This window comes from Rhineura floridana, chromosome 5 (genome assembly GCF_030035675.1).
Source record: "Rhineura floridana isolate rRhiFlo1 chromosome 5, rRhiFlo1.hap2, whole genome shotgun sequence".
Classification (NCBI taxonomy): Eukaryota; Metazoa; Chordata; class Lepidosauria; order Squamata; family Rhineuridae; genus Rhineura; species Rhineura floridana.
In genome coordinates this window covers 21,049,070-21,061,818 of record NC_084484.1, presented here as the reverse complement: position 1 = coordinate 21,061,818, position 12,749 = coordinate 21,049,070, and the positions used below count along the sequence as shown (strand labels likewise).

Below are 12,749 nucleotides of genomic sequence, written 5' to 3'. Positions count from 1 at the left end.
GTCTGAAGTGACTGACTTGTCTTCAGGATTTTGGGGTCAATTCCCTCACAGTTAGGTGAGCCTCACCTGCCCGAAGTATTTGGAAATTTAATCAATTGACTGAATTGGATTTTAATTGAATTTGACTTATGTGTTATATTTTAATAAATATAACATTATTCCATATCTGTGTCATGAGTCTTCTTGGTGTGGTGGCAAACACACACCTGTTTCTACTATCAGTGACTTGATGATATAAAGGTAATCACATTACTTGTGTAATCTGGATTGAAGTTCCTGTGGATTTTATTTCTGTTTATTAGGTTATGCTCCTCAAGGTCATTTCCCAGCCCAAGTCCTATTCATGTTACTGCAACTTATGCAAGCAGAGCACTCTGGGGATCGGGCTACAAAGAATGGGATGTCATTACTAAATCACAACTCATATAATTCACAGATTTTAGCTGACCTAGAAAACCATGCACTTTTTAAAGATGACTTGGAATGTCAGAAGCTGATTCTGGAAGCCATGAAATACCATCTTTTGCCAGAAAGACGAACTCTTATGCAAAGCCCAAGAACGAAGCCAAGAAAATCCACAGTTGGGACCTTGTATGCTGTTGGAGGAATGGACAACAACAAAGGTACTAGTTGTTGGTTTTGTAAAGACAATTGGCAAAACAGGTTTTTTTTTTCCTTTTCTCTCATGGTATCTAATATGTCAGCATGCCTCAACTCCTGGTTAGTTATTCTTGTGAAAGAGAGGAAAACTATTCCTTAGGGAGACACTCAGTCAATCAACTTACAGTTAATAGGTTTCACATAGCTAAACTATACCTTAAGCTTCAAGCATCCGATCTACAAGATACTTAAGCTAAAAATCACACTTGGATTCAATTGAATTCAGTCTCTTGAGAGTGTCTGATGTTCACTAACAAAAGTGGCTGTGCTCCTCATTGTCTTCTCCAAAGATGGGAGCTGAACTGTATTACAGAATCAGTGGCCTTTTATGCAAATTGTGTCCTTGCCCCATGCTAGATAAAAGGAGTATGTGTATGAAGCCATTCCACAGCAGCAGCAGCCACTGTTGTGGAGCACAGTCATGTAGCCGCTCTCCTGACACCGGCATCTCTGCCGCTTACCTGGACTGGATTGGAGTGGGGCAGTGGGAGCACTGATTGGCTCCATTGGTGCATCTGTACAGCCCTGATATTGCCACTGCCCCACTACCTCTCCAGATAAACTGTAGTAACACTGCTGTCAGAAGGGTGGCTGTAAAGGTTCTAAGAACATAACTGTTACTCATTTCCCCTCCATTTATTTTTGGTCTCCCTAGCTATTGGATGTTCATCATTTGTCCAAAGTATTCCCTTTGATCATATTCCCCCATTTGTTTACTTGTTCAAGCTTATTCTCCCATTTAGTGAAATAGAGCGTGTCAGATCTGATGTATGTAAAAAAAAAAAATTAGCATAGATGAAATACCAGAAACAAAAATAATAAATAAATAAAAACTGCAGGACCTTTGTGAAACTGCATACATATTCTGCACATTGTAAGAACATTAACTAAAACCATCTGTAAATCCTGTGGGGGGGCTATTGTTTCCTAGGGGTATTTTGGTTAAGTGAAATTTGCCCTTCCCTGACCATCTACCAGAGTTTCTCTTTTGAGTGATAGGCCTTGAGTTGGAAAAGAGAGATACAAATATAAAGGTATTATGTGCTTACAAAGACTGTAAAACACTGAGTTCTTTACTAGTGTTTGGAATCCCAAGTGCAGAGCAAAATCTACAATGTAAATCATATTAGGGAATAAACTGTAAAAAGGGAAAGAATCTATTTTAATCTCAATAAATAGTAGTGTTACAGAAAAGACAGAATACTGATTATTCTATCAGATGCTTCAATCTGCTTCATTGCTCTAAAAGAAGAAACACCAAGGAGGTAAGCTGGGTTGCAAAATAATAATAAAACAGTTTTTAAAATTATAATGTTAGAGGCACTGTGTTTGAAAGGGAGAGAAAGAGAAATCCTGGATTCAAAGTCTAGGTTATCTCAGCTTTCAATGGATCATTGTCTTGAGGTGAACACAGGGAAAAGAAAACTTTAAAATAACCCAGGCGAGAAATTCAGTAATAAAGAAAAAAAATCAGACATTATAGTAATGGAAAGAGGTAAACGTTGACCTACTGTAACATAATTTAAAATATCCCATTACTTAATCTTACGATTAAATCTAAAACTATCAAAGAAATTCAATTTTGATAAACATATTGGATGCTCTATGGGTATCAGAACAAGTTAGAAATATGGTGTCTTGAAAAATTAATCAGACCCCTGACCAATGCTCTCATATTACTGAATTACAAAAGATACATTGTAGTTTCGCTCTGTATGATTTTTTATTTTGAAACACTGAAACTCAAAATCAATTATTGTAAGGTGACATTGGTTTTATGTTGGGAAATGTTTGTAAGAACATTGGGTTTATGTTGGGAAATGTTTGTAAGAGACATAAAAAACTGGAACATGTTGCTTGCATAAGTATTCAACCCCCACACATTACTTCACTGTAGGGATGGTGTGTCTTGAGGCATGTGCAGTATTAGGTTTGCGCCATACATAGTGTTTTGAGTTTTGGCCAAAAAGCTCTATCTTGGTCTCATCTGACCACAAAACCTTTTCCCACATTGCAGCTCGGGCACTCTCATGATTTCTGGCAAACTCCAAACGTGCTTTCAGATGGTACTTTTTGAGTCATGGCTTCTTTCTTGCCACCCTCCCATACAGGCCACTAGAGTTCTTGATATGGTTGACTGCTGCACCATTACTCTACTCCCAGCCACTGAACTCGGTAGCTCCTTCAAAGTGATCGTTGGCCTCTCTGGGGCTTCTCTCACAAGTCTTCTTCTTGTTCGAGCGCTGAGTATTGAGGGACAGCTTTTTCTTGGCAGTGCCTGGGTGGTGTGATGCAGCTTCCACTTCATGATTATTGATCCAACTGTGTTCACTAGGATATCCAAACACATGGATATTATTTTGTACCCTTTTCCTAATCTATGCATTTGCATTACATTATCTCTCACTTCTGTAGAATGCTCTTTAGTCTTCATTTTCCTTCAGATCCACAGCCTGACCAATGATATTTCAACAGTCGGGTTTGTATCCTGACAATGTGACAGCAACTTTAATGGTTCACAGCTGGAGGCCAATGGTAATGGTATTGAGGTAGCTGTGTCCTTGATAGGGCAATTTCTTTCATCTGTGTAAACTGGGAGCTTTCACAACACAGGGGTTGAATACTTAGGCAAGCAACATGTTTCAGTTTTTTATGTTTCTTACAAACATTTCCCAACATAAAACCAATGTCATCTTACAATAATTGATTTTGAGTTTCAGTGTTTCAAAATAAAATATCATAAAGAATGAAATTACAGTGTACAATTTGTACTCTAATTCAGTAATATGAGAGCATTGGTCAGGGGTCTTATTACTTTTTGCAAGGCACTGTATACTTCCACGTACTATTTGTCAAAGTGGGGAAATGCTCATGCTTCCATAGCAGTAAATGCAAAAGTGCACTTTCTTAATTGCCAAGTATGTGGGCAACATCCGAAGATGTCCATCCACTTGTGTAATGGGTCTTCTGGTTTCTCTTCTCCCCCTAATGTATGCCCCTCAAATTTGTTCTGTAGGGTCCCCCAACCACTGCATGAGCAGACACTACCTTGTGCTAGACTGAATCTCACCCTTTGTCTTTAATCACTTTTCCTTTATCCATAACAATGCACAAAGGCCTTCCTGTTACTTTCATCATAACATTCAGACAAAAAGTGCAATCTAGCAAAAGTTCCCCACTATTAGGTCCCATTGAAAGAACCACTTAGGAATGGTTATGATAATGACTGTGTATGATACATCAACATCTTACAGTTTCTAGAAAGCTACAGCAGAACAGTTCTTAAGGTTTTGTGCTTATGGACTTTAAAAAAAAAAAGTCAGCTGCCTTATACCAAGTCAAACCCTGGGTCTGTTTCCCTCAGTATTGTTGACAGTGGCAGTGGCTCTCCAGGGTTTTAGGCAGGAATCGTACTCAGCTGTACTTGGAGACATCAGGGATTGAACTTGGGACCTTTTGCATGCAAAGTATGTGCTCTCCCAGTGAGCTATGGCCCTTTCCCAAAAGGTAGAATTCCAACTGTGTGGATCTCTTCTTGAAGAATAACCCAAAGCAAGGCATTTAGCATTTAAATCAAGTTATATAGTCTGTAACCTGTATATTTGAACCTAAACTTCTGAAGTATATGTACTATGCTGAAAAAAATGATGTAGAAAAACATGGCTTGAGACCCATACTTACTCAAAATTAGTAGAGAATACATATATCCAGAGAGAGTATACAAAATATACATTGTGGTCCTAATCCACCTAAAGTTAGGGCACAATCCAACTTGCATCTACACCAGGCTGAGGGGAGTTGGATGTGGCAGATCTCCAGCTGAGCTCTGGCTCAAGCCTGAAGAAATGGACATTCTGGGGACATGTTGGGGGCATGTTAGATGAGGAAACCTAGGCCACATCCAACTCATATTCTGTGCTCCTGCAGGTCCTAATTCAGGCAAAGGTTACATCAGTAAAAAGGTCGGTCTAAGACAGTCAGTGTCTGTGGAGCTTCAGAGATTGAGGATCTGCCTCATTATCTGTTGTTTTTCCCTTTGTACTCTGAGCCACGAGTTCCGGTTTTTTTATTTTGTTTTATCCCGTCTGCATTTTAATCAGGCACCAGAGAACATTTTCTCTCTTTTGTCTGACACAGATATTTTTGTAACCCATATGGTCTCTCTTTTTGCCCTGGTAGCACTGAAGGTCTTCGGAAAATGTATTTCTGATAATGCAGTAAATTGTCATGGGGACGTTCTGATCTAATATTCCTATCATCAATCGTTTTAGCTCTATTCCTGATTTTTAACTTTTTCAGTAGCTAAATTTTAATGGATTTTAAATCGTGTTAAGGTTAGTTTTGTAAGTATATTAGTCCGTGTGCCTTTGTATAGCATACATGTCTTAAGTAGTTTTATGGTGAAAATCTTATTCTTCAATTTTGGTCTGTGTTTGCAATGGCCTAAGGCTCAAGCACTAAAGTTGACTGACACATGGAGCAACAAAATAAATACAATAGAAGGCAATGGAGAGGGCTTACTCCCTGGTAGGGGTATTTGGGAAAACAGGCTTGTACTTTCTAGCCCCTGTACACATCTTCCAGCTGAGCCAGAGTTCAGCCAATCCAGAGGAGCCTGATTGGCATTTGGATGCAGAGGAAGTTACCTTATGCTGGCTTCTCTTGTGCCGGCACCACTTACGCTGGCTTCCCCTGAGTTGGATTGCCCTGTTAGTCATGACATAATTGAAAGCAGTATAAGTTAAGTTAGTTATAAGTAATTGTTCCATAGATTTCAATAGGACATTAACTAATACATTTAGCTGGATCAGAACCTATAGATGATACAAACTTCATTCCTCCTGATTTATTAATGTGTGTTGTAAACATGCCTAGAACAAAGTATTCTACATGTACACATTAATAATGAATCACATTTACTTTTATACACTTTAATCTCTTATAAGATAATTCATTTCTCAAAGATTCTGCTTTGTTATTTGAACATGTTTGGTTTGCATTTATTATTGTGAATTGTCCTTAACAATTGTATTAGCTATCTTAATGAATTTAGGCATTTTCATTCCTAGCTCAGTGCTGGGGATTAATACTTCTGTGTTACTATACTGTCTTTGCTGGTGAATCTGTTTATGACTTGGAGAAATCACCAAACAATAGTTTCTACCTATCTGCTACAGTGATATCTTGTACTTGGTAAATAAGGCAAGAATTGTCATCAAATAACCTGTCTTTATGTAGACATATAATTCAAATTTATATTGAAAATTTATGCATCTCTGTTGGTTTTGTAGGCATGGATTGTCCTTGTATACACAGAATACAGGGCACATTGTCTTCCACATTCACAAGCAGTCCTTGGGACAGTTGCATATACTCCCTGGAATCCACATCCAGCTCTAGTTTTCTAAAACTAGTGACATTTTTAGAGGGGATTCTTTACTTCATTGATGTAAATTGAAGTTATTTGAGAACAAAGAATAACTCAAGAAAATAAATATATTTTTCTGTGTGGAAGTGCCTCATTTATTTCTTAAACTGGCATCTTCACATCACCACTTAGAGATTTAAAAAAAATATTAAGTGGTATATAAATGTTTTTAAATAAATAAAACCAACATATTACACAATATTTCAGGTATTTCATATCCTAATGCTTTGTTTGAATATTGTTTTAAAAGTAGATATGTAAAAGAGGTAAGTCACAGCATACCAGAAGTGCTTGGAGGAAAAATGAAGTAATAAAACCAAATCAAAAGGTCAAATAATTCAAGGGGTTTAGCACATCTTGAGCAAGTAAAAACGAAAAGAAAAATTCCCTGATCTAAATCCTAAAGAGTTGAAATTTCTTTGTAGTGAGTATTGTGCTTAATAAAAGTGCTTCCAGCAGCCATTAGATCATTCTCCATTCATTTGTAGTTATGATGCCACTATCTTCAATGAGCTGTTGCACTAACATATGAACCAGATGCCAGGATTACATAAAGTTTGTGAAGAGCTGGCCTGACACTGGCAGTAAGAACTAACCTGTTGTTTCTTCTATACAAAGATCTTCAAGTGACTCCTAGAACTGACATTCTAGATCACACCAAAAGGTTGTATTCAATGCTAGTTCTACTCAGAGTAGACTCATTGAAATGAATGAACGTGTTAATCATGTCTGTTAACTTTGATGGGTCCACTCTGAGTATGACTAACACTGAATACCATCCAAAGTCCCTTCTAGTGTATTCCTTTTCTAATTGTCGCAAGCCAGATGCCTGTGGGAAATCCACAAACAGGACATGGAAATATTAGCTCTCTTTTTTGTCCCTGGCTCCGATACTCAGAAATATGCTGCCTCTGAATATTGGGTTTTGATTTAGTTACAAAAGCTAATAGCTATCAATATGAATAACTATTTAATAGCATCTCCCTTTAATAAAAAGAAGTACAGCTTACTCCTAGGAATGTCTATGCAGAAGTAACTCTTACTAAGTTTAAGCCCCTGGTCCCTGAACTTGGCCTAGGACTGAATTTGCAGGGCAGTGGCGGGCCTGGGGAGTGGAGTATCTTTGCGCCAAAGGCATCTTGGTGCTGGTGTGGGGCTAATTGGGGGAAGTGGAACTCCAGTGAGAGCCAACCAGCTTGCTGCTTGGCTTCTGCAGTTGGGCCCACGAGTGGACTTGATGGAGAGCTAGACTCCGTCTAGTTCACTCAGGGCCTATATAAAGGAGCCTGCCCCATCTACCACAACCAGTTGGGGTGAAGACTTTGGCAAAGATTGAAGACTTCAGATCTGAACTGAAGAGCCACCCAAAGAGGTCTGGGGTAAAGCTGGAATCACTTTTGCGCTCATTCACCCAGGCCACTGGCAGTGGGGAAGCACATAGCTCCAGTGACGGGGGAAGAAGCGGAGAGAGCAACGTTAGTGGCATTTGTGGTGGCGACAGCAGCAGCAACAGAGGCACCACAAGCCAAGTAGCTGCAAAGCAGCACTCAGAGAAGCAACAGCAACCTGAAGGAGGAAGGCAGCAGCAACCTGCAAAAGCCTTGGCTAGCCCAGGAGCCTGGCTGGGGAGGCCCTAGGCTGTGGTTGGTTGGCTTGGCATGCACAGATCTCATGGTAAGGTCTCTGCTCTTGTACAGGAGGAGGCATCCACTGGGCCCGGGCTCGCCCCATGCATCAGAGGTTGGGGGCCGCTAGTTCACCTGGAGTGATAGGGGCTGTAATAGATATAGATAGATATCGTTATTAGTAATAATAACATAAAATAATATAAATGGTAAGCCAAAAGTAACTCTTACTAAGTTTAAGTGTGCATAGGACTACATCCTTAAAGTAGTATACTGGTGAAAATTCATTTCTATCGCAATATCACGTTTTGTGATGTGCTGACATAGCTGTTGGTGCTCAAGATATTGATCAAGTTAAAAATTGAGAAGCACGTTGAATATGGATATTTTCATGTGTGGAAGCGTCTCACATATTTTCAGTTTGCCATTATTTCTAGAAGATTTCAAGGTCTCTCTTTGATTCTCTTCTGTCTTGACAAATGCCAATTTTGTTCTCTATAACTGATAAAATATTGAGCAAACATTTAACAAGCTAACAAACACTGAACAATTGTCACCCAGAGAACCCAGTTTTAGCAGGACTAAGAAATACAATAAATGTAAGGACTAGGCAACACTCATTTCTCTGATAGGTATGATATTAGAGAGACTGTTTTCATAGACAAAGCAGCATGTGAATTTTAATTCTCGTTGCTCTCAAGTGAACCATTTTATCCAGAACATGAAAAAGAATCTAATTAGTTCTTTATAACTTCATATAATATCCACTTTTTTGCTATGAAAGTTTATCACAGCAAGCAATACTTTACGATAGTTCATAGTTCTAAAGAAAAGCTAATTAATTTAACCACTTGCACATGTGGCTGCTCTACTGGAGGTCTCAGTGTGGTCCAATATCAAAAACACTCTATACCAGGTCAAGAAGGTTATGGATTCACCAGATGGAGTATGGATGCTCAAGGGAGGACTGAAAAAAAAAACTAAAAGCAGAAAGAAAGGAACGATAAAAGGCATAATGAATGTAAGTAAGAGAGACCTTCCCAGTTTCAGCAGGTGGTTTAACAGGATGTCTTTCTAGAGTAAAGCAATAAAGATTTGATCCTTTATCATCCATTTTGACTGACTGCATAATGCAGGTGATTGAATTCCATGGAATATGCTTTATCTGCTTCACATGGAAGACAGATGGAAAGGGGTTAGGAAACTTCTTCCTTCAGCCCCCTGAAGAGATATTAACCTTGAAGGAAAACTAACATTTTTCAAATTATGTGAACATAATTTTACTCTTTTGATCTAGTCTGTGCAAATATCTCTCCTCTCCATTTAAATTCTGTTTCAAATTTGCATGTGGAAATATGAATTTCAAAATCTGCATTTTACAGAATGAATTTTGATTTCTGAATTAATCTTTGTGTGTTGGGATAAGTTTCAGGGTTGTTTTGTAGCTGAGTAAGGCTGCAATCCTAAATCTGCAAGTAAACTCTGTTGAACTCAGTGGGGCTCACTTCTGAATATGCATGTATAGCTTTGTGCTGTATATGTACAAATATGTGTGTTTATTTATTTAAAACATTTGTCCCCAGTCTTCAGTTCATGTCCTAAGGAGGCTGGTGATAAGGCTTGTCCTGCAACCCAAAATGACCATTTGGGTGGAAATTAAACATTATATATTGGAAATGTTATGTTTATGTTCATATTTCATCCAAAATGATATATTTCTCTTATCCTAGCAGTGGATGTGCTAGACCGATGTCTTGCCTCAGTTATGAACTGGATGAGAGCCAATAAACTGAGGTGCTGTTAGTGGGTGGTTCCCTAGACCAGATGGAGGGGATGTGGTCTACTCTTGTTGGGGTTACACTCTCTCTGAAAGAGCAGGTGTGTACCTTGGGAGTACTTCTGGATCTATTACTGTCACTGGAGGCTCAAGTGGCCTCAGTGACTAGGAGTGCCTTCCATCAGCTTTGGCTGGTAGCCCAGTTACAACCCTATCGGTTGTCAGGGATAACCTGACTTCTTCTGTCAATGCTTTGGTAACCTCTAGGCTAGATTACTGCAATACATTACATACGGGGCTGCCTTTGAAGACAGTTTGGAAACTGCAACTGGAGCAGAATTCAGCAGCCAGATTGCTCACCAGGGCAAGTCAGTCTGAGCACATAACACCAATTTTGGCACAGCTTTACTGGCTACCAGTTACTTTCTGGGCTTAATTCAAAGTGCTGGTTTTGACATATAAAAACATTCATTCATTCATATCCTGCCCTTCCTCCCAATAGGAGTCCAGGGTAGCAAACAAAAGCACTAAAAACACTTTAAAACATCATAAAATCAGACTTTACAACAAAATATCCTTTAAAACATATTAAAACAAAACATCCCTAAAAACATATTTTTTAGAAAAGCTTTAAAACGTATTAAAAAAACATTTCTAACACAGACACAGTCTGGGATAAGGTCTCTACTTAAAAGACTTGTTGAAAGAGGAAGGTTTTCAGTAGGTGCTGAAAAGGTCGAATATTTAAGGGGAGGGTATTCCAAAGGGTAGGTGCCACTACACTAAAGGTCCGCTCCCTGTGTTGTGCAGAATGGATCTCCTGATAAGATGGTATCTGCAGGAGGCCCTCACCTGCAGAGCACAGTGATCAACTGAATATATAAGGGATAATATAATATTTCAGGTATCCTGGTCCTAACCTGTATAGGGCTTATAAACCAAAACCAGAACCTTGAACTTAGCCCGGTAGTTAATAGGTGGCTGGTGAATTTTTTTCAGCAGCGAGTTGACATGTTGGCAATACCCTGCCCCAGTGAACATTTTTCACTGCTGCATTTTTCACTAGCTGCAGCTTCCAGACCAACCTCAAGGGCAGCCCCACATAAAGCGCATTACAGTAATCCAGCCTGGAGGTTACCAGAGCATGGACAACAGTGGTCAGGCTACATTGGTCCAGAAACGGCTGCAGCTGTCTTACCAGCTGAAGCTGGTCAAAGGCACTCCTAGCTATTGACGTCACCTGGGCCTCTAGCGACAAAGATGAATCCAGGAGCACCCCCAGACTATGAACCTGCTCTTTCAGAGGGAGTACAACCCCATCCAAAGCAGGCAATTGACCAGTTTGGGAACCACCAAGCCACAGCACCTCCATCTTGTTAGGATTCAGACTCCATTTATTGGCCCTCATCCAGTCCACCACCAAGTCCAGGCTTGATATCCAGGGTTTGCACAGCCTCTTTTGATTCAGCTGTTACAGAGAAATAGAGCTGGATATCATCATCATACTGCTGACACCTTACCCCAAATGTCCTGATGACTGCTCCCAAGGGCTTCATATAGGTATTAAACAGCATTGGGGACAAGATGGTACCCTGCAGCGCCCCACAGCACAACTGCCAGTCGGCCAAAAGACAATCACCTAATGCTATTCTCTGAAAACGACTCTGGAGATAGGATCGGAACCACTGTCAACCAGTGCCTCCAGTACCCATCTCACCAAGTCGGTCCAGAAAGATACCATGGTTAATGGTATCAAACACCACTGAGAGATCAAGTAAGAATAACAGGGCCAGACTCCTCCTGTCTTTCTCCTGATAAAGATCTTCCATCAGGGCAATCAGCCGCCATCTTCATTAAGGGCAATGGTAAAAGGCAGGAGACAGGTAGGTGGGGCAAAGGAATGGTGGGCAGGTGGAAGCTCCTGCCCTGCCATCCGCAGTTGCTGCCGCAGTTCACATAAGGTGAGAGGAGGGCCCCCTCAGGGCCCCATGTATCTCCAGGGGCCCTCGGGCCAGTGCTCCACCTGGCCACCCTTTAGAACCGGCCCTGCCAAACAGCAAAGGTTATTTTAGGAGTTTGAGACAATAAGCACACCAGTGAGGCGAAAGTCAAAGAGTTTATTCAATAATATCTTAAATGAACCATGCAGTCAACCATATACAATATTCATACCTGTTAAGTCGCTGGAGAACCCTTTCTTGCACCATCCAGGCTGGCCTATGGTGAGTTCTGAGGAACAATGCTTCTGTCCTTAATTTTTACTGTTAAGCTATAAGCTGATTGGTGCATTAAGTACACACCCTTATATATCATTGGCTCTAACAGTGCTTATGTAGTCTTGCCAAATAGAATGAGTAATTACTTAACAGGCAGCCCAACAAGATAAGCTTTCCTGTTCTCACGGATCACGGGCTTGGCAGCCAGCCAAAGTAGGTAAGTGTGTGCATGCAGACATGCACACACAGCTCTGCTGATAAGAGTTGTATTTAATTGCTTGGCAGGCAGCCCATCAAGATAATCTTTTCTATAAATTAAAGGGTTGGCAGATTGCCACCCCAGGCATTCTGCCAAAGTCTGGTTCCCATGACCTTATGACTTGGAGCCTCTAGCCCCTCCCAGTCTATTCTGATTGGATGTCCCGTTCAGAGCCGGAAGGACAAGGCTGAAGCGTAGGTGCAAGTAAATCTCATTTTATTAGAGTAATGGATACATCAAAGGCATTGTGCTTCATAGAAAACTCTGTGCTAACTCACTAGAATTCCTAACTACACTCTAGACATGCTCTGCAGCGTGTGAAGGAAGTTGACTCAACGACTCCCCACTGTAAGTGGCAAGCTTAAGAAGGGAACGTTTTCGCACGTAATCTCTGACTCCTGCGTAATTCCTGTCTTTGCCCTGTCCGTTTCTTGCGGCGGCGGGTGCGCGGGGACAGAGGGCGTGTTTCCAACGGCTCATCAGAAGACACCTGTTCCTGAGCAACAGGCTCAAGATCAGGGGGCTGTGCCACACTGGTATCCTCCTGGGAACTGCTTGGCAAGGGAGGAGCTGGCACTGTCTCTGGAGCCTCCCCCAACAAGTCTTCTGCAGCAGCTGAGGGCGGCGCTCTCTGTTCCTCGGAGACTGCGGGACCTGTGGGAATTGGCTGGTGAGCAGGCTGACCCCCTCCCGCAAGGTCCTGCTCAGACTCAACAATTCCCAACTCTGCTTCCTCTGGCAGCGGAGGCGCCTGAAACTCATGCCTCCCCCTTCCCTGTCCATT

At 40.9% G+C, this 12,749-nt stretch overlaps 1 protein-coding gene across 1 annotated transcript in view; it reads left to right on the top strand.

Annotated features, from left to right (window-relative positions):
* KLHL1 (kelch like family member 1) overlaps window positions 1–12,749 on the top strand; it is a 283,389-nt gene that overhangs the window by 187,298 nt on the left and 83,342 nt on the right. The window contains exon 6 of the mRNA XM_061629343.1: window positions 437–623. Within this exon, the coding sequence (XP_061485327.1) occupies window positions 437–623 (187 nt within the window). The remainder of the gene's footprint in view (window positions 1–436; window positions 624–12,749) is intronic.